Source organism: Scyliorhinus canicula, chromosome 16 (assembly GCF_902713615.1).
Source record: "Scyliorhinus canicula chromosome 16, sScyCan1.1, whole genome shotgun sequence".
Lineage (NCBI taxonomy): Eukaryota > Metazoa > Chordata > Chondrichthyes > Carcharhiniformes > Scyliorhinidae > Scyliorhinus > Scyliorhinus canicula.
This window is the reverse complement of record NC_052161.1, coordinates 49,784,916-49,810,436: the sequence shown is the minus strand read 5'-3', so window position 1 is coordinate 49,810,436 and position 25,521 is coordinate 49,784,916. Positions and strand designations below refer to the sequence as shown.

Below are 25,521 nucleotides of genomic sequence, written 5' to 3'. Positions count from 1 at the left end.
TAATACAGTTTATTCTGTTTTCTGACAACATTTTTGATGCAGTCTTCTTTACCTTTTCATTGTTTAACCAAATAAATATTGATTTTATGTTACTTCAGTTCCAATTCCGACACAAGCTAGAATTGTCCGTACTTCTGTAAATCCTGAATTATTTTCAAGTCTATTGGACAGAGTCTCCAGGTATAAGCAGAGGTTGGCACGGTATCTTATAAGACTGGAATATCAGCGCAGTCACGAGATGCAAAGGAAGGAGGAGTTTCAGAATTTACAAGAAGACATAAATGCAGATGTGGTGAGTTAATTTGGTGTGCCATTTTATATTCACTATACAATCATTATTATAGGCGCATTTTAATGGCTACACTGCACCTGAAAAGCAGCTTGCCACAGCGTAGTGTGGCCAATAAAAGCCGAGAGACCCTGCTCTGGGATCTAGCCGGCTCACAATGCCTCATGTGATCTAATGCAATCTTGCAAGATGTTGCGATGTGAATCCCGCCCATTGTGGGTGGGATCACTTTTTGGCAAATCTGCATATTACAGAAAGACAGCAAGTCTCACTGTAATGTGCAGTTTCTGAGGCATTGGGATAAATCCTAATTGGGATTAACCAAGGAATTGGGATAAATCCCCTTTGCCTCGAAGACCTCAGACGAGTGCCCTTTGAGTACTGGTCTCCACAAATAGAGACCAGGTGGAGTAGCACTCATGGGAGTCTTCCAGGGATTGGAGGCACCCCCAAGTGCATGCCCTTTGGGCAGGGCGGCACCATGGCACTGCTGGTGCCACCTGGGTGCCTGCCTGACACTGCCAATGTGCCCAATGTGACACTACCAGCTGGCATGCGCAATGCCAGGATGCCAGGCTGGCATTTTCTGCATGGTGGCGATTGGGCCGGTATTGCCCTGTGGTATTGGGGGGGGGGGGGCATGGGGGACTCCGGGACCCTCCCATAGTACTTTGGGGCTTGGGGGGGAGGGAGGCCAAGGTTCACTCCAGGGACTCCAGAGATCGGGTGCCATTTTAAAATTGGATCCCGATCTCTGGCTGCACTGAGGAGTTCCGACAAGCAGAGCTCCTCAGTGCACAAAACGGGGCTATGTGTGACTTTGGCCGCAGGTTCCCTGCTGAGGCCCCTTATCTAACTGGAGACTCATTTAGTATTGTATTTCTTGGCACTGCGAGCACTGGGAAACAAGTGGCTAAAAGCACTTGCTATGGGACTTTGTTCCCAATTAGTTAAATCTCACCCTAAATCTATTTTGTCATCAAGGTGCTCCTATACAAATACCTGTTTATCCCTTTTTTTAACTGTTTGTTTCCTATGCTGTAAATCTAACATTGCATATTGTGTCATGATACTGCAAAATATAAGTATATTTTTCAATTGAATGAAGAATCTTTGCATACAAACTTTTCTTAAGCTTTTTATCACTGGCATATGTAATTTGATGTTGCTTTTGCAAGTAATTCTGACAACATGATATTTGGGATAATAAAAACTGATAAACCTTGATTGCACTTCCAAATGCTGTTATAAATTGACAAAAAGATCACCATTTTAAACAAAAATAATCATATTTATCTTGCAAGAATTCTCTATCTTTGGTCTTTTTGGATGGATCTGGTTTGCAGAGTACAGCAAACAATAACTGTGCAGGATACATGTTGTGGGGCACATCTCACAGCCCCTCAGATGTAACAAGGCAACAACTTATCCCCTAATATCTGGTAATTCTCTCTGACAATTCTGGCAGGAGCATGTACCTCCTCAAATGCTGTTTTGCAACTCTTAGATTAATATCCATGGTAGTAAGGTGTACTCTTTGTAACCCTCAAACTATTTGTTCATTTGAACATATTTCCTGCAGAGCCCAGGGACAACATAATTTCTCAGGCTAAAAGCATCTTCGGGCAAGCCTGCCATTGACGGAGAGGATTATTTGCATGTAGTCACAGACAATTTAGGCATTTTATGAGTGGTGCCTTCTCCTATTAAGAAAATTGAGAAGTTCACCGACCCACATTGAAAGCGTTTATTATACCCTGCACTGTGAGGAATAAGTCTGTATGGCCCTGTGAGTCTTGCTATAATGTGAATGGATAAATTCCCCAGCATTTCTAAGTATTTCACATTCCCTGATGAATGAATGGCAGTACAATAGCTGATGACATTGCACAGATTCTCAGTGGCTGCTTGAAATATAGTTCAGTACAGTCATAGGAACAAAAGAAATGGGAGCAGGAGTAGACCATTTGGCCCACTGAGCCTGCTCCGCTATTCAAAATACCATGTAAAATGAAAGAAAGTCACCGAAGTCCCAGAGGATCATAGGCTTCTTTCCTCTTTGAGAGAGAGCCGACTGGTGGTGATTTAACCTGAGGGTCACCACACCTCAGGCAGGGACAAGGCTGAAAAGATGGAGCCAACTTGGATAACTTCAGCCGGTCCAGGAATTCAACCTGCACTGTTGGCGTTGCTCCACATCAAGAACCAGCCATCTAGCCAATTAAGCTTGACCATGTAATACTTATTTAAATACTAGCCTTTCCACATGAAATATTTTAACGTATTTTCACAAATCATGCAGCCAAATTGCCCCTCATACCTTCATAATTTCCTTTGTTCAGATTTAGGACCAGAGTTTCAAAAGGAACTATATCAGTTTCAATCTGAGTGTAAAACCCTTTCATATTATTCTCCGTATTTCCTAATGGCTCCTTTATAGCTTTCCGATGAGCAAGAAAAAGTTTAAGAGACACAGTCAACACCTGTGGTTAACTAGAAAGGATAAAGCTAGAATCAAACTTGAAGAAAAAACAGATAATTGTAGAAAGTCAGAGGGCAGATCAGAAGGTTGGGCAGAATATAAAGAACAACAAAGGAGTACTAAAATATTAAAATGAAGGAAAAATTAGAGTACGAGAGAAAGCTAGCTAAAAGTATTAAAACAGATAGTAAGAGTTCTTAAAAATATTTTTAAAACTAAGGAGTTAATAACAAGGTGAGCATTGGTCCTATAGAAAGTGAGTCTGGAGTATTGATTATGGAAAACAAGGAGATAACAGATGAATTGAACAGGTATTTTGCACAATTCTTCATTGTAGAGGATACAAGTAACATCCCAGAAGCAGCTATAAACCAGCAAATGGTAGAGAGGGAGGAAGAATTGTCGAGTTGATAGTTGATGCATTAGTTTTAATTTTCCAAACTCCCTAGATTCAGGGAAGGTCCCCTTAGATTGGAAGATAGCAAATGTAACTCACTTATTCAAAAAGGAAGGAGATGGAAAGCAGGAACTATCAGCCAGTTAGCCTAACATCTGCCATAGGGAAAAAGTAAGAAGCTACTATTAAAGGCGTTATAACAGGGCATTTGGACAAGCTCCTGGTAATCAGGCAGAGTCAATATGGTTTTGTGAAAGGGAAATCATGTTTAACCAACTTATTGGAGTTCTTAGAGGAAGTAACATGTGCAGTGGACCAAGGGGAACCTGTGGATGTACTGCACTGAGATTTCCAGAAGGCATTTGATAAAGTGCCACATCAAAGATTATTATGGAAAATAAAAACTCATGCCATCGGGGGTAACATGTTGGTATGGATAGAGGGTTGGCTGGCAAACAGAAAGTAAAGAGCAGGCATAAAAAGATATTTTCTGGTTGGTAAAACGTAGCAGGTGATGTTCCACATGGATCAGTGCTGGGGCCTCAACTGTTTACAACTTATATAAACGATTGAATGAAGGGATGGCTGCAAAATTTGCTGCTGATACAAAGATAGGTACGAAAGAAAGTTGCAAAGATAACCTAAGAGGGCTACAAGAATATGTAGATATGTTAAGAGAGTGGATAAAGTTCTGGCAAATGGAGTATAATGTGGGAAAATATGAAATGGTCTAATTTGGCAGGAAGAATAAAAAAAGAATATTATCTAAATGGTGAGAAATTGCAGAACTCTGAGGTACAGAGGGATCTGTGTTCGAGTGCATGAATTACAAACTGCTAGTATGCAGGTACAGAAAGTAATTAGGAAATCTAATAGAATGTTATCATTTACTGTGAGGGGAATTGAATATAAAAGTAGGGAGGTTATACTTCAGTTGTATATGACACTAGTGAGACCACCTTTGAATAACTGTGTACAGTACTGGTCACCTTATTTAAGGAAATGCATTGGAAGCATTTCATAAGACATAGGAGCAGAATTAAGCCATTTGGCCCAGCGAGTCTGCTCTACCATTCAATCATTGCTGATCTCATCTTGGCCTTAACTCCACCGTCCTGCCAGTTCGCCATAACCCTTCAACCCATTATCAATTAAAAATGTGTCTAACTCCTCCTTAAATTTACACACTGTCCCTGCATCCTCCACACTCTGGGGTGCGAATTCCACAGATTCACAACTCATTGGGAGAAGTCATTTCTCCTCAAATCTATTTTAAATTTGCTACCTCTTCGCCTAAGAGGCTCATGCCAGAAAGACAATTCCACAAAAGGAAGTTCCATGTCTACTTTATCCATACCTTTTATCACCTTGTAAACCAGGCTCCTCTGTCTTAAAATTTGTCAGTGTAAATCTGTGTCCTTCTGAATGTTTCAAAATGCAGTGTGTTTCAATTATCCAGTTCTCCAGCTTCATTGACCCTTTCTCCTGGATCGATCCCACCCCCTCACAGACCACTCCCCACACCTGCCCAACAAAACTGACTCCCCCCCCCCCCCCCCCCCCCACCCATCTCCATTCCAACCTCTCCCCCCCCCCCCCCCACCACTCCTCTGGTCCAACCACTCCTCCCGCCCCAGTCTGTCCTGTCCCCACCCTCATTGTCTGAACCACTCACCTTTTAATTGTCTCTTTAAACACCTCCTTTACGGCAACTAGTATTGTAAATGGGGGCATTTATTTCCTCTCTGCACCCAAATTATTTCTTGCTGATGTAGCCAAAGGCATGCTTCGTGGCTCCTGTCTCATCCAACCTGAGTGAGGAAGGTTGGGCGAGAGAGGGGCTTTGGAATCCCAGCATGGGTAAGTCCGTCAAGTGTGGTAATCCGCCGGATGAAGTTACAAGCCGTAATGTAGATTAGTTAGTCAAACTTTAAGATATTAAGATAAGTATTTTAATTTATTGTTTCATATGCAACTGAAAAGAAAACAAAAGCCACTGCAGGAAATGAACAACGGCTTGGTGCAGATTTTTCCAGTATTATCGTGGCTATGGATGAGTACCTGAAGCCTGTTTTGTCACAGTTTGACCTGACATTTGTTCCGTAAGTATTCACAATGTATTTAAGTTCAGCCTTTGGCTTGTAATAGCTGGTAGGATACAACTGATTTTCATGGTGAACCTCTAATTTGCTGTGGGTGGCCAAATAAGGCTGCCTGAGAGACCCTGGCATTCTGTGGGGTCAGAATGTATAGGCACTGGGCTGAGCCTGCTAGAAATCTCTGACTTGAATTTTCTTTCTTTCTTTCTTTTCTCTTTCTCAAAATATTTCTCTTTTTCTCTCTGTCTTTCTCTATATATTTCTTTCTCTCTTTCTATCTCCCACTCCTTCTCTCACTCTTTCTTCTTCTCTTTTTCTTTCTTTTTCTCTTTATTTCCCTTTCCTTATCTCGCTTTTTCTCTCTCTTCTCTCACCTTCTCCATATTTCGCTCTCTTTTCATCCCTCTCTTTCTCTCCACTTTTTCTCTTTTTGCCATGATCTTTCTCTTTCTCTCCTTTTTACTTTCATTCTCATTCTCTGATCCTGTCAATCCACTCTTCATTGTAAAAACAGACTTTTGATTACAGCTGATTTGATGTCTATTCTTATGACAAGTTTGTGACACTGGATTGGACACTAGAGAGCTGACAGGAGACTCGCACCACCTGTTTTTGAAAGGCCTGTCAAATTAAGTGCCACACAGGCACTTAACTGAACAATAGAAGGCATTAAACTCTGCCCACTGTATTCTCAGAAAATATCTTGCAGAAAACATTAATGGCAACTCAAAGTTTAATTTAAAGAAGAAATTCCTCCATCATTTATCTAACACCACACAAGCCAGACCGAAGCCATTATGTAGAACATTTCAGATAGCTCTATTAATATCTCTAGCGCACAGTGATTTAGAAGACTCAACAGCAATTACTTTCCTTTTTGAAAGCATGAGACAAGCAATGACTTAGCAACAGATAGTCAAACACTTAGCTTAGAAAAACTACACTGAATCCAATCCTAGTAGGCTATACTTCTAAGATGTGTGGGTGGTGTATATCTTTTGAAGACATGTTTTAATTTTCTATGGTCTTCAGTCAACAGCCTTCCCCAGTAACAGGCATGGATTCAGGGAAATCAAAAACCAAAAAGAAAGAGGAAAAATCATCGGCTGTAAAGTCAACTCCAGGTATGTGGCAATTAACTGGGAAAGAATTTCACTGACAAGCTATAAAAAGATTACCCGTGGATTATATTGATTTATATCTCACTGTGTTTTCACGTGTCTAGTGCCTCTGTGCTACCAGATAGCCCTCCAATTTCAAGTTTTAGATGAGCTGTCATTTCCTGCAGTTAAACATTACAAAGCCTTCAGGTCCCACCATAACTTTTGTACCCTCAGCATTGACTCAATCTTCATACCAGTCCACATTTAAAACATGGATAAAAGAGCTGAATTCCAGACATGAGGAGAGAATGACTACCCTTGCTATCAAGACAACATTTGATCAAGAATTCAAGGTGTTGGGCTGGGCTGTTCACAATCCCTATGTCTTTGTTGACCTTGAGCTGAGTTTCCAACTCCATATTTTCTCCATGATAAAAACCACCTTCATCCACCTCCATAACATTATCCCATTCCACCTTACCCGATCCCATATGTAGCTGAAACTACCATTCACCCCTTGCCATTTTCAAATTCAGTAAGAAGCCTTACAACACCAGGTAAAACTTTAACCTGGTGTTGTAAAACTTCTTACTGTGCCCACCCCAGTCCAACGCCACATAATTTTCCAATTCAACAGTGATTGATTCTTCAAGGAATAAGTTAATTAGCAAACTATTAACTGATATTGTTAGGAATCTGTTTCACGATTTAAACCCTCGAAAAAGGCAGCAATTTTACTTTCAGGCAACTGCCAATGCGCCTCTCTAAATTACTATTACACAAAAGCTGCTTGCATGGCTTTAGCAGGAGCTTTCCCTTAATTCCTATGAGTTTCCATTCAGTACCTCCCACCTGAAGACACCACTGCCATCAAGAGTTCTTCATATTGGAATGTCTTTTAAATACTGAGACTGTTCAATTCTATTAAATAGCAAAATATGTTGTATTATATTAAAATGGCTGTGTTATATTAAAATGTATGCTTGTACAGACTATGTAAGTTTTGATGTGTGGTCGTTCATGTCATTTTTTTTTTCTGTTCAGACAATTTTTTAATTGCTTCGAGTCACTATTTTTTCAAATTTGTTGCACTGAAGTCATTGTGAAATCGATTCAATTATTCTTTACCAATTTTTTCCAGGCTTAACTCAAGATTTAGGAGAATTTGTAATCCTGTTGGCTGACAAACTATTATTGGAACTACCTTTAGAGGCGTTGAGGGTCTTGCAGGAAGATGTAATCATCTCCGTGTCAAGAGATTTCTCATTGCAGTTTCTATACAATCGGCTACACAGAGATGAGACAGGTAATACATGAAAGTGTGGGTTGTTTAATCTGATGTTTCTTAGTTTACAAAAAATCAACAATTGGAATTCATATAGCGCCTTCAACAATGTCCCTAAAGCCTTTACAGAGATGTGAAGAGAGCTATTCCTGAGTTTAAGCAGGAGCAATTGGAAGGGGTGACCACAAATTGGTGGATATTGACAGTCTTGAAAGATGAGAAAGGTGCAGAAGTTTAAGAAGTAAGTTTGCAAAATTTAGTTCTGTAGCATTACTAGTTTCAGCATTATGAGGATAAATATTTCAGAAAATAGCATGGAGTTTGGTTCCTGCTGACTTTAAAAAAAAAAATTCTATTGGAGATATTTTCAAACAACACCAACAGTAAACCATACACAATTAGCACTAGCCCCCCCCCAACCACGTACCACCCCCTTTTTTGCACCCAGCTCTTCCAAAACCCAAACAAAGCACAAAGAGCACTCCCCCTCCTGCGGACATGTTAGTGCTCTACAAAGAAGTCAATGAACAGCCTCCACCTTGTGAAGAACCCTCCTCTACCCCTCTTATGGCAAACTTTATTCTTTCTAGGTGGAGCAACTCTGCCAAATCACTCACCCATACCCTCATTTGTGGCAGCTCCGAGTCCACCAGCATAGCAAGATCCGCTTCCGGGCTATCAGGGAGCCAAAGGCTTACATATACACCATTTTCCACACCTGCACTCCAAATATTGCCACCCATGGGCTCAGCACCACCTCCACTCCAAAATCTTTGACATTACATTGGCAAACTCTTTCCAGAACCCCTCCAACCTTGGATATACCCAACACTTATGGACATGGTTTGCCGTTCCCCGAAACACCACCCCTCGAGAAAAAAAGGACTCATCCGAGACCCTGTCATATGTGCTCTTCCACCACACCTCCTCCCATTTGTGCTGGACCTCCTCCACTGGGATACTCTCCCTCTGCATCAGCTCCCCATGTATACCTGACACCTTGCCCTCACCTATCTCTTCCTCAGACAATAGCTTGTCCTATAACACTGGAGGTGGCAGCCGTGGGAACGAACCCAACTCCTTCCTCAAGAAGTCCTCACCTGCAGATGCCTGAACCCATTCCCCTTCAGCAGCAAGTACACCTCTTCATATTGATCCCACACCCTTAGCGCTGATACCAACACCGGGGCCACGGGAACGCAAGAGGCGGCAGCAATAGCGCCCTCAGACTTGCCTACACTAAGCCTCCTCCAACACTTCCAAACTGGCGCAAAGTTCGCCACGCAATAATAATTCTGCAGATTCGGCAACGCTAGCAAACCCCCACCACCCACCACCCCCAACCGCCATCTATCCTTTTCCAAAAACATCTTACCCGCACACAAATCCCAGTATCATCTTATTCACCGTACTAAATAAAGACTTGGCCACAAAACCCTGGAGATTCTGAAGCACGAATAAAACCTTCGGCATCACCATCAGCATTACCGTTTGGACCCTACCAACCAACAACAAAGACAGCACATCCCACCTCCTAAAACACTCCTCATTCCCTCCACCAGCTTTGCCAGATTCAACTTGTGCAGCTGGGCCTAGCTTTGTGCCACATGTATCACAAGATAACGAAAGCTCGGCCCTACCAACTAAAATGGCAACCTCCAGAAACTCCCCCCCCCAACCCCGAGTGTTGATCGGGAATACTTCACTTTTCCCTATGTTGAGCTTATACCTTGAAAAAGACTGAAAGCCCCAAAATCCCCATAATCCTGTCAAAACTTTGATTTAGGTTCGTAATATATAACAAGAGGTCATCAGCTCTCCATGCCCTCTCAATCCCTCTCAATGCCCCACCACCGTCTCGAAGCCAAAGTGCCATTCCCAATACTTCAATCGCTAGGGGAGAGCAGGCACCCCTGCCTCGTCCCCTGATGCACCCCAAAATACTCCAAATTGACACTATTGGTCCGGACAGTCACGTTAGGAGCCTGAAACAACAATCTCACCCAGTCAACAAACCCCTGCCCAAACCCGAACCGCCCCAGCATCTCGAATAAGTACGCCTACTCCACATGATCAAATGCCTTCACCGCGTCCATACACATAAACCAGCTCCCCCTCCCGGCCCGTTTACTTCAACATATGGGCAGCACGGTAGCATTGTGGATAGCATAATTGCTTTACAGCTCCAGGGTCCCAGGTTCGATTCCGCCTTGGGTCACTGTCTGTGCGGAGTCTGCACATCCTCCCTGTGTGTGCGTGGGTTTCCTCCGGGTGCTGCGGTTTCCTCCCACAGCCCAAAGATGTGCAGGTTAGGTGGATTGGCCATGATAAATTGCCCTTAGTGTCCAAAATTGCCGTCAGTGTTGGGTGGGGTTACTGTGTTATGGAGATAGGGTGGAGGTGTTGACCTCGGGTAGGGTGCTCTTTCCAAGAGCCGGTGCAGACTCGATGGGCCGAGTGGCCTCCTTCTGCACTGTAACTTCTATATATTCACATTCAATAGCCTCCAAACATTGACCAATAGGTACTGCCTCTTCTCGAATCTCATTTTCTCTACTCCTATCACCCCTGGTAAACAGTTCTCTTTCCGCACCGCCAGCACCTTTGCCAATAGCTTTGCAGCCACATTTAACAATGATATCGGGCAGTACGACCCACACTGTTCCGGGTCTTTGTCTTTCTTTAAAATGAGCAAGATAGATGCCTGAGACAGTGTGGGAAGAAGCTAGCCCCTCTCCACTGTCTTGTTGTAAATCTCCACTAACGGCTACCTCAGCTCCAACCCAAACCTCTTATAAAACTCTGCAGGGAACCCATCTGGGCCTGGGGCCTTCCCCAACTGCTTTGACCCCATACAATCCATCACTTCCCCCAGTCCAATCGGGGCCCCCAGTCCCCGCACCCTCTCCTTATCCACCCTCGAGAACTCCAGCCTATCCAGAAGCCATCTCATGCCTTCATTCTCTGCCGAAGACTTTGAACTATACAATTTCTGAATAAAAAAAACTAAAACACTCCATTTACCTCCCCCTGCTCGATTGCCAGCTTGCCCTCCTGCCCCTCCCCCAGACCCTCATGCACCCAATTTCCCTCGCCACCGTCTGCCTCCTCAGCTGATGCACAAGCATCCTGCTCGCCTACTCCCCATACTCGTACACCGCCCTGCTGGACTTGAGCAGTTATCCCACCGCCTCCCCTACCGACACTACCCCAAAAATCTATTTGGAGCGTCTACCTCTTCTCCAGCAGTGCCTCCTCAGGTACCGCTGAGTATCTCCGGTCCCACAGCATCAGCCTCTCTGCCTCCTCTGCCATCATCTTATGTGCCCTAATCTAACTAAACGACCCTCGAACCACTGCCTTCAACACGTCCGACAACATAGTCGCAAACACCCCCCCATCTTATTATGCCCACATAGTTCCGGATAGCCACCCCTATCTTCTCACAAACCTCTTTATTGGACAATAACCCTCCCATCCAACCTCCACTGCGGCCTCTGGGAGCACGCCCCCTCAACTCATATGTCCCATCCAGTGTGACATCGTCCCAATTTGGAGCACAAATGTTCACCAGCTCCAAACTCCTGCTCAACATCACAAATCTACCCCCAGTGTAGATTTGCTCCCCACCGCAAAGGACACCCTCTTATTAACCAGCACTGCCACCTCCCTCGTCTTCATATCCGGCTCCGAATGAAACACCTGTCCCACCCATCCTTCATCTGATCCACCGCTTCTTGGGAAAAAAGCACAACATCCGCCTTCATACTCCTCACATGCGCAAACACACGCAACCTCTTACTGGCCCATTTAATCCCCAAACGTTCCACGAAACCAGCTGGATCGGGTGTGGGGGTTTGATCTTCTTGCCGTTTGTCAATGGGATTTTCCATTGTAACCACCACCACCACTCTGCCACAAAACCCACTGGTGGGGCTGTGCTGTCAGCGGGAAAAGTGAAGAGAATGTCCAAGTCCTGAATTTATTAGCTTGAGTCATCAGATAGGAGACCACCATTCTATGTGGATGGGCCTGAAACCCATGTTTGAATCTCAATGAGGTACTCTAAATTTTTGATGATGATTCGTTTTCTTTGTGAAACAGAATTTGTTACCAAGAAAGACACGAAGAGTCCGAAAGCAAAAGGAAGTGAAAAGAAACACATTAAAATGGTAATCTATGCAGTCTTATTGATTCGAAACAATAACAAGCATGTCATTCTTTCAGCAACGGGTGAATCCCACAAACGCCCCAACCTAGGCCAGGCGCCAGCAGGAAATCGACTAAAGTGTGAAACCCCCTGAAGCCCAAAAAAACAGCAAAGTGCCGGTGAATAGCAGAGCGAATCACAGCGTTGCAGCTGCAGGGAAACACCCACCAAACGCTCCCAAAGCCAGATTTATAAGTCCATAATTTGGCATAATTGTTCAAGAATAAAGAATCTTCTAATAGGGACAGCACGGTGGCAAAGTGTTTAGCAGTGCTGCCTCACAGCACCATGAACCAGGTTCAATTCCGGCCTCGGGTGACTGTGTGGAATTTGCATGTTCTCCCCGTGTCTGCATGAGTTTCCTCTGGGTGCTCCGGTTGCCTCCCACAGTCCACGAATGTGCAGGTTAGGTGGATTGGCCATGATAAAAAAAGTGCCTCTTATTGTCCAAGGATGTGCAGGTTAGGTGGGACTATGGGAAATAGGTGTGGGAGTGGACTTACATAGGGCGCTGTTTCAGCGGGTCGGTGCAGACATGGTAGGCTAAATGGCTTCCTTCTGCACTGTAGGGATTCTATGGTTCTCACAGCATTTTTGTCACATGCCACCATTATAATCCAAATATCAAAGATGGAATCTCATTGATGCTATTCCCTTGAAACACATGTAACACAAATGCCCAATTCTACACAAGTTAAATATTCCTATATTGCACAATATTAGGTTTGTTAACAGAGCATTGTGCTCTATGGCCTGAATTTTATAAATGGTGTGTGCTCGCTCCCCACTGTCCGGAGAGTCAGCAGGGAACCCATCCTCTAACCAAAAAAAAAGCTCTGTCCGTTGGATTGCTAAACTAACAAGCTTTTTATTTTTTTATTTTTCAGTTGTTGGGAAGTTAGTCCAGTGGGAATGGAGGCTAGGGCAGTTGAATGTTCCTCCTGCAGAATGTGGGAGGAAAGGGTCACCTCTAGTATCCCTTCTGACTACATCTGCGGGAAGTGCACCCAACTCCAGCTCCTCGAGAGCCGCATTAGGGACCTGGAGCTGGAGCTGGATGAACTTCGGATCATTCGGGAGGCGGAGGAGGTTATTGAGAGGAGTTATAGGGAGGTAGTCACACCTCAGGTAAAAGAAGAAAGTAGATGGGTTACCGTCAGGGGAGGGAGAGGGAACCGGCAGGCAGTGCAGGGATCCCCTGTGGTCGTTCCCCTCTATAACAAGTATACCGTTTTGGATACTGTTGCGGGGGACGACTTACCAGGGGTAAGCAATAGGGCGCAGGTCTCTGGCACAGAGTCTGTCCCTGTTGCTCAGACGGGAAGGGAGAAGAGGAACAGAGCACTTGTCATTGGGGACTCCATAGTTAGAGGAACAGACAGGAGGTTCTGTGGGAACGAAAGAGACTCACGGTTGGTATGTTGCCTCCCAGGTGCCAGGGTTCGTGATGTCTCTGATCGTGTTTTTGGGATCCTTAAGGGGGAGGGGGAGCAGCCCCAAGTCGTGGTCCACATAGGTACCAACGACATAGGTAGGAAGAGAGATGGGGATTTGAGACAGAAATTCAGGGAGCTAGGGTGGAAGCTGAGAGCAAGAACAAACAGAGTTGTTATCTCTGGGTTGTTACCCGTGCCACGTGCTAGCGAAGTGAGAAATAAGGAGAGAGAGGAGTTGAACACGTGGCTACAGGGATGGTGCAGGAGGGAGGGTTTTGGTTTCCTGGATAATTGGGGCTCATTCTGGGGTAGGTGGGACCTCTACAAACAGGATGGTCTTCACCTGAACCAGAGGGGTACCAATATCCTGGGGGGGAGATTTGCTAGTGCTCTTCGGGGGGGTTTAAACTAATTCAGCAGGGGGATGGGAACCTAAATTGTAGTCCCAGTGTACAGGATGTTGAGAGTAGTGAGGTCAGGGATAGGGTTAAAAGTTCGAAAGAGGGCACCGGCAAGCAGGACGCTGGTTTGAAGTGTGTCTACTTCAACGCCAGGAGCATCCGGAATAAGGTGGGTGAGCTTGCAGCATGGGTTGGTACCTGGGATCTCGATGTTGTGGCGATTTCGGAGACATGGGTAGAGCATGGACAGGAATGGTTGTTGCAGGTTCCAGGATTTAGATGTTTCTGTAAGAACAGAGAAGATGGTAAAAGAGGGGGGGGTGTGGCATTGTTAATCAAGGAAAGTATTACGGCGGTAGAAAGGACGCTTGAGGACTCGTCTACTGAGGCAGTATGGGCCGAGGTTAGGAACAGTAGAGGAGAGGTCACCCTGTTGGGAGTTGTCTATAGACCTCCGAATAGTCCCAGAGATGTCGAGGAAAGGATTGCAAAGATGATTCTTGACAGGAGCGAGAGTAACAGGGTAGTTGTTATGGGGGACTTTAACTTTCCAAATATTGACTGGAAATACTATAGTTCGAGTACTATAGATGGGTCAGTTTTTGTGCAGTGTGTGCAGGAGGGTTTTCTGACACAGTATGTAGACAGACCAACAAGGGGCGAGGCCACATTGGATTTGGTACTGGGTAATGAACCCGGCCAGGTGTTAGATTTAGATGTAGGTGAGCACTTTGGGGATAGTGATCACAACTCGGTTATGTTTACTTTAGCAATGGGCAGGGATAGGTATATACCGCAAGGCAAGAATTATAGCTGGGGGAAAGGCAATTATGATGCTATTCGGCAAGATTTAGGAGGTATAGGATGGGGAAGGAAACTGCAGGGGATGGGTACAATCGAAATGTGGAGCTTTTTCAAGGAACAGCTACTGCGTGTCCTTGATAAGTATGTACCTGTCAGGCAGGGAGGAAGTTGTCGAGCAAGGGAGCCGTGGTTTACTAAGGAAGTTGAAGCACTTGTCAAGAGGAAGAAGAAGGCTTATGTTAGGATGAGACATGAAGGCTCAGTTAGGGCACTTGAGAGTTACAAGTTAGCCAGGAAGGACCTAAAGGGAGAGTTAAGAAGAGCAAGGAGAGGACACGAAAAGTCGTTGGCGGATAGGATCAAGGAAAACCCTAAGGCTTTCTATAGGTATATCAGGAACAAAAGAATGACTCGAGTAAGATTAGGGCCAATCAAGGATAGTAGTGGAAAGTTGTGTGTGGAATTAGAGGAGATAGGGGAAGCATTAAATGGATATTTTTCGTCAGTGTTTACACTGGAGAAAGACAATGTTGTCGAGGAGAACACTCAGGTTCAGTCGACCAGGCTAGATGGAATTGAGGTTCAAAAGGAGGAGGTGTTAGCAATTTTAGAAAATGTCAAAATAGATAAGTCCCCTGGGCCAGATGGGATTTATCCTAGGATTCTCTGGGAAGCCAGGGAGGAGATTGCAGAGCCTTTGTCCTTGATATTTATGTCGTCTTTGTCGACAGGAATAGTGCCGGAAGACTGGAGGATAGCAAATGTTGTCCCCTTGTTCAAGAAGGGGAGTAGAGACAACCCTGGTAATTATAGACCTGTGAGCCTTACTTCGGTTGTGGGTAAAATGTTGGAAAAGGTTATAAGAGATAGGGTTTATAATCATCTTGAAAAGAACAAGTTGATTAGCGATACTCAACACGGTTTTGTGAAGGGTAGGTCATGTCTCACAAACCTTATTGAGTTTTTTGAGAAGGTGACCAAACAGGTGGATCAGGGTAAAGCTGTTGATGTGGTGTATATGGATTTCAGTAAGGCGTTTGATAAGGTTCCCCACGGTAGGCTATTGCAGAAAATAAGGAAGTATGGAATTGAAGGTGATTTAGCGGTTTGGATCAGTAATTGGCTAGCTGAAAGAAGACAGAGGGTGGTGGTTGATGGCAAATGTTCATCCTGGAGTTCAGTTACTAGTGGTGTACCGCAAGGATCTGTTTTGGGGCCACTGCTGTTTGTCATTTTTATAAATGACCTGGAAGAGGGTGTAGAAGGATGGGTTAGTAAATTTGCAGATGACACGAAGGTCGGTGGAGTTGTGGATAGTGCTGAAGGATGTTATAGGATACAGAGGGACATAGATAAGCTGCAGAGCTGGGCTGAGAGGTGGCAGATGGAGTTTAATGCGGAAAAGTGTGAGGTGGTTCACTTTGGAAGGAGTAACAGGAATGCAGAGTACTGGGCTAATGGCAAGATTCTTGGTAGTGTAGATGAACAGAGAGATCTCGGCATCCAGGTACATAAATCCTTGAAAGTTGCCACCCAGGTTAATAGGGCTGTTAAGAAGGCATATGGTGTGCTAGCCTTTATAAGCAGGGGGATTGAGTTTCGGAACCACAGGGTCATGCTGCAGCTGTACATAACTCTGGTGCGGCCACACCTGGAGTACTGCGTGCAGTTCTGGTCACCACATTATAGGAAGGATGTGGAAGCTTTGGAAAGGGTTCAGAGGAGATTTACTAGGATGTTGCCTGGTATGGAGGGAAGGTCTTACGAGGAAAGGCTCAGGGAATTGAGGTTGTTTTCGTTAGAGAGGAGAAGGCTGAGAGGTGACTTAATAGAGACATATAAGATAGTCAGAGGGTTAGATAGGGTGGACAGTGAGAGTCTTTTTCCTCGGATGGTGATGACCAACACGAGGGGACATAGCTTTAAATTGAGGGGTGAGAGATATAGGACAGATGTCAGAGGCAGTTTCTTTACTCAGAGAGTAGTAGGGGTGTGGAACGCCGTGCCTGCAACAGTAGTAGACTCGCCAACTTTAAGGGCATTTAAGTGGTCACTGGATAGACATATGGATGAAAATGGAATAGTGTAGGTCAGATAGGCTTCAGATGGTTTCACAGGTCGGCGCAACATCGAGGGCCGAAGGGCCCGTACTGCGCTGTAGTGTTCTATGTTCTATGTTCTATGACTCTGACAGGCTTACTGCCATTTTACACTCAAATGAGCATTGATTGGCAGAAGGCGGGACAATCTTTCGCACTTGGAAGTCTTGGAGAGCTGCTGGCCAGTCAGATTGTCCGACAGTTCTCTGGCCCATCCAGGCATGATGCTTCGGTCGCCAGAAGGGGCACTATAAGCGCCGTAACTAGGACTACATGCAGGGAGCCAGGATGAAGATAAGTGGCAGGAGTCCTGGGGATTGGACAATAGGGGATGTTTGGGGAGTTGTGGGGCAATTGGGTATTTAAGATGTAGGCTGGAGGAATCGGGGAAAGTAGGATTTGGTTCATAGGCATCTAGTCTGTGAGGGGAAGGTGCCCCCAGTCAGAAAGGAGCTTGCAATGGAGATGCCCCCCAACTTTCCCGTCTGAGGTCAAGGATGTGAACGTGTTCTATTTCCCACGATGAGTTCTCCAGCACCCGCCAGCCTCAAATTTGAGGCTGGGAGGGAAAAGGCTGTTGTGGCCATCTAGTTGCTGCTTAAGGGCCGTAATTATGGAAAGGGTGGGCTTCCCGTCCGAGACCCTGCCTGCCCCACTGTAAAATCGCAACTGGGTATGGAACCTGAAGGGAATCCCGTTCACACAGTTTCATGCTCCACCCACGTCCCCGTCTCCACACCTGCCGAGAGAACGCGTAAAATTCAGGCCTCTATCATTCTTAACATTAATGAACATTATTAATGTTAGGTCATAATTACTTTAACAATGATTTTGATTATTATAATATGTTAGTAGTTATGTTTCTGTGCTCACACAGTTCTATAGCTGCATGTTTTTGGGGTTCAAAGATTACTTTAAATGACTTTAAATTTTGGCAACGAAATATAATCAGTACTTGCTATTGCTTTCTCTGAATCATCTACACAGTCTTAAAATCTGTTCTAAGGTGTACATTTAATTGAAAACTCACTAAAAGTACCATCTGTACCTATTATTCCGATGGATGCTTAGGTGATAGATATTTTTGGTGTTAAAGGTGTCATGAATTGTGACAAAATGACTATTATTTTACAGTAAAGCTGTATCTCAGGCTGATTGTACAGTCTCAGCACGGGTCCCCTAAATGCCTGAAATACTTTCTAAAAAGGTTTTTCAACAGCCAGTAACTGTAATTTTTAATATCAGAAATAAGGTTTTAAACAAAATAGAAATATTTAAGTCATTAATTATTTCCTAACAATGCAATGAAATACATCCACTAAGTTGTCAGGTTTTTTTAATTGAAGCCTTTCCTTAGGCCTTGGCTTCCCCTAAAATTATGGGTTAAGATTCGATATTTTTGACCAAATTGGTGCCTCTGATCTGAATTTGGATTATGTGTGTGCATCTTACTATTGGAGGCCACTTAGAAACTTCAACAATACACCTTCCGCTATACAGAAGCCCTTAGTAGGGTTCGCGACTGTCGTTCTTATTCTCTGTCAATCCAGTATACCCTAACAATGCCAGGAATTGACTGAAAATTGAAAAGCGGGAAGTCCCAATTTAGAGAGTTCCTGTCCTTCCTTGAAGGGCCAGTGTCATCTGAAGGCCAAGATGTCCAATATACATTTTCTAAACAAGCTTCGAACCACCATTTGGAGTCCCACCAAATTTACAGCAGACTCCACAAGGTTTTAGCCCCTGTTGCCTATTTTAAATCAAGGGATACAGAATCCGAAAGTAGTTAATAAAACTTGAAGTATTTTTTTGTATTGCTGGATGATATTGAATATAAAAGTCTGATGTTTGCGATAGTTAAAGTGTGCCACTTATTTTCCTTTTAATTACAGGTACCAATTAATCGTGTTTTACCACCAAGTTGTTTTCCAGTGAACACTCACAATTTCAAATGTATCCTTTGCATGATCAAGGTTTCTTTGAAAGTATCAATTCTAACCTGATAAACAATTTATATAATATGATTAAAGGGATATGTTGTGAAAAAGTAACTTATTATTACCAACAAAATATGCTTATTATCCTTTTGAGCATATTTATTGTCACTGCAATATAAATGTAGCTTTACTGCAACTTATTATGATGACATTGATTAACGTCAGCCATTGCTAAGGTATAGATATAAAGGGCTTGATCTAACTGCTGAGCATGGCCTGCTCACAGAAGAGCATCACTGAGAGCATCAACACCATGAAGCCGTTTTGGTGAATCGCCAGGGCTGGCAGAGCCAGAAGACTCCAAGGCCTCTGGAACTCACTCCAGCTGACCCCCCCCCCCCCCCCCCCCATTCCATGCAGGCTCCAAGGGCAACACGGATACCGTCAGGGAGGAGGGGGCGCTGGGGATAACCTGGAGCCTCCCTGCGGGGTGGCGACGACAGCCACCAGCATAACTGATGTCTATCTCATGTAATATCTAAGGAATTGGAGAGGGTGAGAAACAGACAACCAGCGATGGCTTCCAGCCCAGTACCCTCCGGTCCCCATGCCGTCCGCCCCTCCCACCCCTCCACATCCCCTGCCATCCCTCAGGGTACTGTCCAACACGCCCTGTGCATGCACCCAGGCTGCAGCGGGCATCCCCAGGCACCACAGCCCAGACCCTGTACCCAAGACACCCCCAGTAACATTACCTGGACTGGGAGCTGGTTCTCTTCCCAGTGCACAGTACCACTCTCTGGTTGCAGGGATGTCCCCAGCGTTGAGGTTCAGCTCTTGGAGATATTTGGATGTTGCCTTCTGTGGTGTTGAGGCCTCCAATGTTCAGGCAGTGTCCAGGCCTTACAGACTGATTGGGATGCTAGGTATCTGCAACATGGCACGCCTACATAAGGGGCTGTGAAGTGCTCACATTACCATCATTGCCAATTCCCTGTTAGCAGTAGCCTTCGACTCTGCGTATGGAGACCGCCACAGTCAGTAGGGGTTATGGGTGGTCGGGTGGACAGATAGGCAGTAGCAGTAGCTCCCGCCATTATGGGTACAGCCATTTCAGAGAGTGACATGGTGGACCTACGGGTGCTGGGACAACAACCCCTCCCGCCCCGCCGGTGAGGCCTCCCCCTGGGGTTCCGCCAGCCCCACCAAGCACTGGGGCTGTAACCCCCCAGTGTCTCCAGGCTCACTATCTGGGTTCGAAGATGGCTACTCACTTCCCTGAATCCCCACAGCAGCTACTCCACCAGCTTCACGTTTTTCAAAAGGTGTACCAATCGGCGCCCACATGACCACATGCTGGGGAGATGTAGATCATTGGAGGCCATTAGATATGGGGTCATTCCCGTTAATGGTCTAGAGATTGGATATAATTGTTGATTATTGGTTTCTCACCTCGCTGTGACAGCATCCTGATCTTGGAAGCCGAAGCGGGCTGGTTAGATCGCAAACCGACTGGCAGCCAGTATACATTGGTATGCTGGTGGCTGTCGTCGCCACCCTGCAGGGAGGCTCCAGGTTATCCCCAGCGCCCCCTCCTCCCTGACAGTGTCCAGACTTTGGCCTCCCACGATCTAACCGCCACTCCCACTAAAGCAAGAGCGTGACGTAGATGGTATATTGTGTCTAAAGATTGCAATTCCACCTGCATGGTCGGAAATTTCAGCAGTTTCCCCTTCTGGAAATCACTCCAACAGCATGGCTGGAAGTCCAACTGGATGTAGATGATTTGATATTGGAATATCAAAATCAGGGTTTCCAATATCTAATTCTCAAGTTCACTGGGTAAAGTATCAGTACTAAATACTGCTATTCATCTTCCATTCAGCTCCAGTCAGATCAGTCATAATCTTATTAAACGGCGAAGCAGGCTTGGCTGACCAGATGGTCAATTCCTGCTACAATTTCTTGTGATCTCATGAGAAAACATTTATTTGCACCCAGAGCTATTGTTGTCTGGAATGCTGTATTTGAAAATGTAGTGGAAGAAGGTTCAGTTATACCTTTCAAAAAGGGAATTGGATAAATAATTGAAGGAATAAAACGTTTCCAGGGCTATGAAGAAATAGTGGAGCAATGAACAAGTTGGATAGGTCTGTCAAGACCCTTCATGACCCTCATAATCCATTGTCCCATCCATGCTGCCTCATGCTACCATGTCCCCTTCATTCCCCCCATTTATCCTCCATAGCCACTCACCCAATAAGCCCTTTGTGCACACCTCAGAAGCCATTATCATGTCTTTGAAATGGACATGGAACATGGGAAAAAACAATCTGATGTAGCTGTCATTCAAACTTCATTCATACTGAAAAATGCTGTCATTCATAAAAGAGATTGAAAAATATAAAATTCCTTTATGTGTTCAATCTGTTGTAAAAATACTTATTCACTTCCTGCATCAAGAACAGATAATCATTTAATAACCTCTCACAATTATCGGTAAAACTGTGAACACAGTCTTGTACTGAGATAAGTGGCATATGAACTTTTGAAATTCATCCCAGAATTCATAATAGCTTGAGCTATCAATCCCATACAAAATGTAAACAATGGAGTCCATTTAATCTGAAAAACAGGTAGACAGATTTTCTCAGCTACTGATGCCATATTTTCAGCAGCAGGGCAATTCTTTTCAAAGGTAAAGATCTCGAGACATTTAAATTTCTGTCCAAACACAACAGGAGAGTTTCCCAGCATTTGTCTCAATAGTCGTGAATATATTATGCCACTTTTTCCAATGGAAGATGTACTCTAATGCATCACAACCGTTCAACAAGCTGATCAATGTAATAGTCAACTCACCGTAGCAGGACCAAGTCCTGTAATGAATTACTAAACTAACATACTTCTTCATTACAATACAGCATCTCTTGGTGACTGGAGCAGCACGGTGGCTCAATGGTTCGCACTGCTGCCTCACAGCGCCAAGGACCCGGATTCATGACTGTGTGGAGTTTGCACTCTCTCCCCGTGTGTCTGCGTGGATTCCCTCTGGGTGCTCCGGTTTCCTCCCACAGAACAATGAAATGCTGGTTCCGTGGATTAGCCAAGCTAAAATTGCTTTTTGATGTCAAAGATGCACAGATTAGGTGGGGTTACGGGATAGGGCGGGGAGAGTGCTCTTTCAGAGGGTTGGTGCAGACACAATGGGCTGAATGGCATTGTAAGAATTCAGTGTTTTTTATGGTGATATTTGAAGTTGTCAAAACCTTTAATACTTACCTGTCAGGATGCTCATTACTCCTCAGCAGGCCTCCACCAGTGGTTATGAATTCTCCAACTTGGCAAGCGTTTAAGGATTTTGAAACCCACACCAGCACACAAAAATTGTGAGAGTGGGGAGGGGGATGGAAATTTAAATATCCTATAGGACTCACAATGGTGTTGTCAACTTCAAAAGAAGTGAATGCACAATTGTAATTCAATCATTCCCAACTCACAAAAAGGCCGCACACAAATATCTCAGGTCAGGAAGGCACTGAAAAATGTAATCAGTGCATAGGGTCTACTCTCGGATAGATTTCTTCGTGGTGAGTAGGGGACTGATTCCGAGAGTGGAGGAGGCCGAGTATTCGGCCATTGCAATCTCCGACCACGCTCCGCATTGGATAGAGTTGGAGATGGGAGAGGTGCGAGACCAACGTCCGTTGTGGCGGTTGGATGTGGGGTTGTTGGCGGAGGAGGAGGTGTGTAGGAGGGTCCGGGCAAGTATTGAGGGGTACCTTGAGGTGAATGATACGGGGGAGGTTCAGGTGGGGATGGTCTGGGAAGCCCTGAAGGCAGTAATTCGTGGGGAGCTGATATCCATCCGGGCACACAGGGAGAGGAGCGAGAGGAGTGAGAGGGATAGACTGGTGGGAAAGATGCTGGAGGTGGACAGGAGGTATGCAGAGGCACCAGAGGAGGGACTGTTGGGGGAGAGGCGCAGCCTGCAGGCTAAATTTGATTTGCTGACTAGAAAGGCGGAGGCACAGTGGAGGAAGGCACAAGGGGCAGTGTACGAACATGGTGAAAAGGCGAGTAGGATGCTGGCTCATCAGCTGCGTAAGCGGGATGCGGCTAAGGAGATTGCTGGAGTGAGAGATAAGAGTGGGAATGTGGTGCGGAAGGGGGTAGAGGTGAATGAGGTCTTCAAGGATTTTTACGGGGAACTGTACCGGTCGGAGCCATCGGGGGAGAGGAGGGGAATGGAGAGGTTCCTTGACGGGCTTTCTTTCCCGAAGGTGCAGGAGGAGAAGGTGGAGGGGTTGGGTGCGCTGATTGAGCTGGAGGAGCTAGTTAAGGGGATCGGGCAGATGCAGTCAGGGAAGGCACCGGGGCCGGATGGGTTCCCGGTGGAATTTTATAAAAAGTTTGTGGATCTAGTGGGCCCCTTGCTGGTGGGAACACTCAATGAAGCGTGGGAGGGGGGGACTTTGCCCCCGACGATGTCACGGGCGCTGATCTCGTTAATTTTAAAGAAGGACAAGGACCCCCAGCAGTGTGGTTCATACAGGCCCATATCTCTCCTCAACGTGGACGCTAAGGTGCTGGCAAAAATCCTGGCCACCAGGATAGAGGACTGTGTGCCAGGGGTTGTGCACGAGGACCAGACAGGTTTTGTGAAGGGAAGGCAGCTGAACACGAATGTGCGGAGATTGCTGAATGTCATTATGATGCCGGCGATTGAGGGGGAGGCAGAGATAGTGGTGGCACTGGATGCGGAGAAGGCCTTCGATAGAGTGGAGTGGGGGTACCTATGGGAGGTGTTGGGGAGGTTTGGATTTGGTGAAGGGTTCATTAGATGGGTAAGGCTGTTATATGAGGCCCCGATGGCGTGCGTGGCTACGAATAGGAGGAGGTCGGAGTACTTCCGGCTTTACCGAGGGACCAGGCAGGGTTGCCCCTTGTCCCCCTTGTTTGCACTGGCAATCGAGCCGCTGGCGATGGCATTGAGAGATTCAGAGAGGTGGAGAGGCTTGGTGCGAGGTGGAGAGGAACATAGGGTGTCGTTGTATGCCGACGACCTGTTACTGTATGTGGCGGACCCGGTGAGAGGGATGCCGGGAGTGATGGAGTTACTAGCCGAGTTTGGGACCTTCTCAGGTTATAAATTAAACTTAGGCAAGAGCGAGGTGTTTGTGGTGCACCCTGGAGACCAGGAGGAAGGAATTGGTAGGCTCCCGCTTAGGCGGGCAGGGGAGAGCTTTAGGTACCTGGGGGTGCAAGTGGCCAGGGACTGGGGGACTCTCCACAAGCATAACTTTACCAGGCTGGTAGATCAGATGGAGGAGGAGTTCAGGAGGTGGGACATGCTGCCATTGTCGTTGGCGGGGAGGGTGCAGTCCGTCAAAATGACAGTGCTTCCGAGGTTCTTGTTCCTTTTTCAGTGCCTGCCCATATTTATCCCCAGGGCCTTCTTTAGGAGAGTGACTAGCAGTATTCTGAGTTTTGTGTGGGCACATGGGACTCCGAGAGTGAGGAGGGTGTTCCTGGAGCGAGGAGGGGATGGAGGTGGGCTGGCACTGCCCAACCTTCTGGGGTACTATTGGGCAGCCAATGTGTCAATGGTGCGTAAATGGGTGATGGAGGGGGGAGGGGCGGCGTGGAAAAGAATGGAGATGGCGTCATGTAGAGGTACGAGCCTGGGTGCCATGGTAACGGCACCATTGCCGCTCTCCCCTAAGAGGTTTACCACGAGCCCGGTGGTGGCAGCGACCCTAAGAATCTGGGAACAATGGAGACGGCATCGGGGGGAAACAGGGGCCTCGATGGAGGCTCCACTGGGTGGCAACCATCGGTTCATCCCGAGGAACACGGATGGGGGATTCAGGGGGTGGCAAAGGGCGGGCATCAGCAAATTGAGGGACCTGTTTATTGGCGGGAGGTTTGCGGGCCTGGGGGAACTGGAAGATAAATTTGGCCTTCCCCAGGGGAACATGTTCAGATACCTGCAGGTAAAGGCGTTTGCTAGGCGACAGGTAGAGGGATTCCCTTTGCTGCCCTCGCAGGGGGCGATGGACAGAGTGCTTTCGGGGGTGTGGGTAGGAGAGGGGAAGGTGTCTGACATCTATAAGGTAATGCAGGAGGTGGAGGAGTCGTCAGTGGAGGAGCTGAAGGCTAAATGGGAGGAGGAACTCGGGGAGCAGATAGAGGACGGGACTTGGGCGGATGCCTTGGACAGAGTCAACTCTTCCTCCTCATGTGCGAGGCTTAGTCTCATCCAATTTAAGGTGCTGCACCGGGCCCACATGTCCGGGACTAGGATGAGTAGGTTCTTCGGGGGTGAGGACAGGTGCACCAGATGTTCGGGGAGTCCTGCGAACCACGCCCATATGTTCTGGGCATGCCCAGCACTGGAAGAATTCTAGAAGGGGGTGGCGGGGACGGTGTCGAGGGTGGTTGGATCCAGGGTCAAACCAGGGTGGGGACTCGCGATTTTTGGAGTTGCGGTAGAGCCGGGAGTGCAGGAGGCGAAAGAGGCCGGTGTCCTGGCCTTTGCGTCCCTAGTAGCCCGTCGAAGGATTCTGTTACAATGGAAGGATGCAAGGCCCCCAAGTGTGGAGACCTGGATCAGTGACATGGCGGGATTTATAAAATTGGAAAAGGTCAAATTTGCCCTGAGAGGATCAATACAAGGGTTCTATAAACGATGGCAGCCTTTTTTGGACTTCCTGGCTCAGAGATAGGTAACTGGGTCAATAGCAGCAGCAACCTGGGGGGGGGGGGGTGCATTATTGTAGTGTTTATTCTGTAACTTTATAGTGTGTTAATATGCGTTGTTGTTAAAATGCTGGGTTGTTCATGGGGATGGGGCGAATGTATATGATTGTTAATATTATTGTTATTTTCGGTATTTTACTAAGGTGCGTCAATGTTGTATAAAATCAAAATTTCTCAATAAAAATGATTTAAAAAAAAAAATGTAATCAGTGCAAAG

At 46.0% G+C, this 25,521-nt stretch overlaps 1 protein-coding gene across 4 annotated transcripts in view; it reads left to right on the top strand.

Moving 5' to 3' along the window:
- The window catches only part of LOC119950709 (cilia- and flagella-associated protein 46), a 365,535-nt gene that overhangs the window by 302,013 nt on the left and 38,001 nt on the right, over positions 1 to 25,521 (top strand). For all 4 annotated transcript variants that reach the window (XM_038773375.1, XM_038773376.1, XM_038773374.1 and 1 more), the window contains 6 exons: positions 99 to 292; positions 5,152 to 5,270; positions 6,300 to 6,391; positions 7,512 to 7,676; positions 11,760 to 11,827; positions 18,498 to 18,558. In XM_038773375.1, coding sequence (XP_038629303.1) covers positions 99 to 292; positions 5,152 to 5,270; positions 6,300 to 6,391; positions 7,512 to 7,676; positions 11,760 to 11,827; positions 18,498 to 18,558 — 699 coding nt within the window. The remainder of the gene's footprint in view (positions 1 to 98; positions 293 to 5,151; positions 5,271 to 6,299; positions 6,392 to 7,511; positions 7,677 to 11,759; positions 11,828 to 18,497; positions 18,559 to 25,521) is intronic.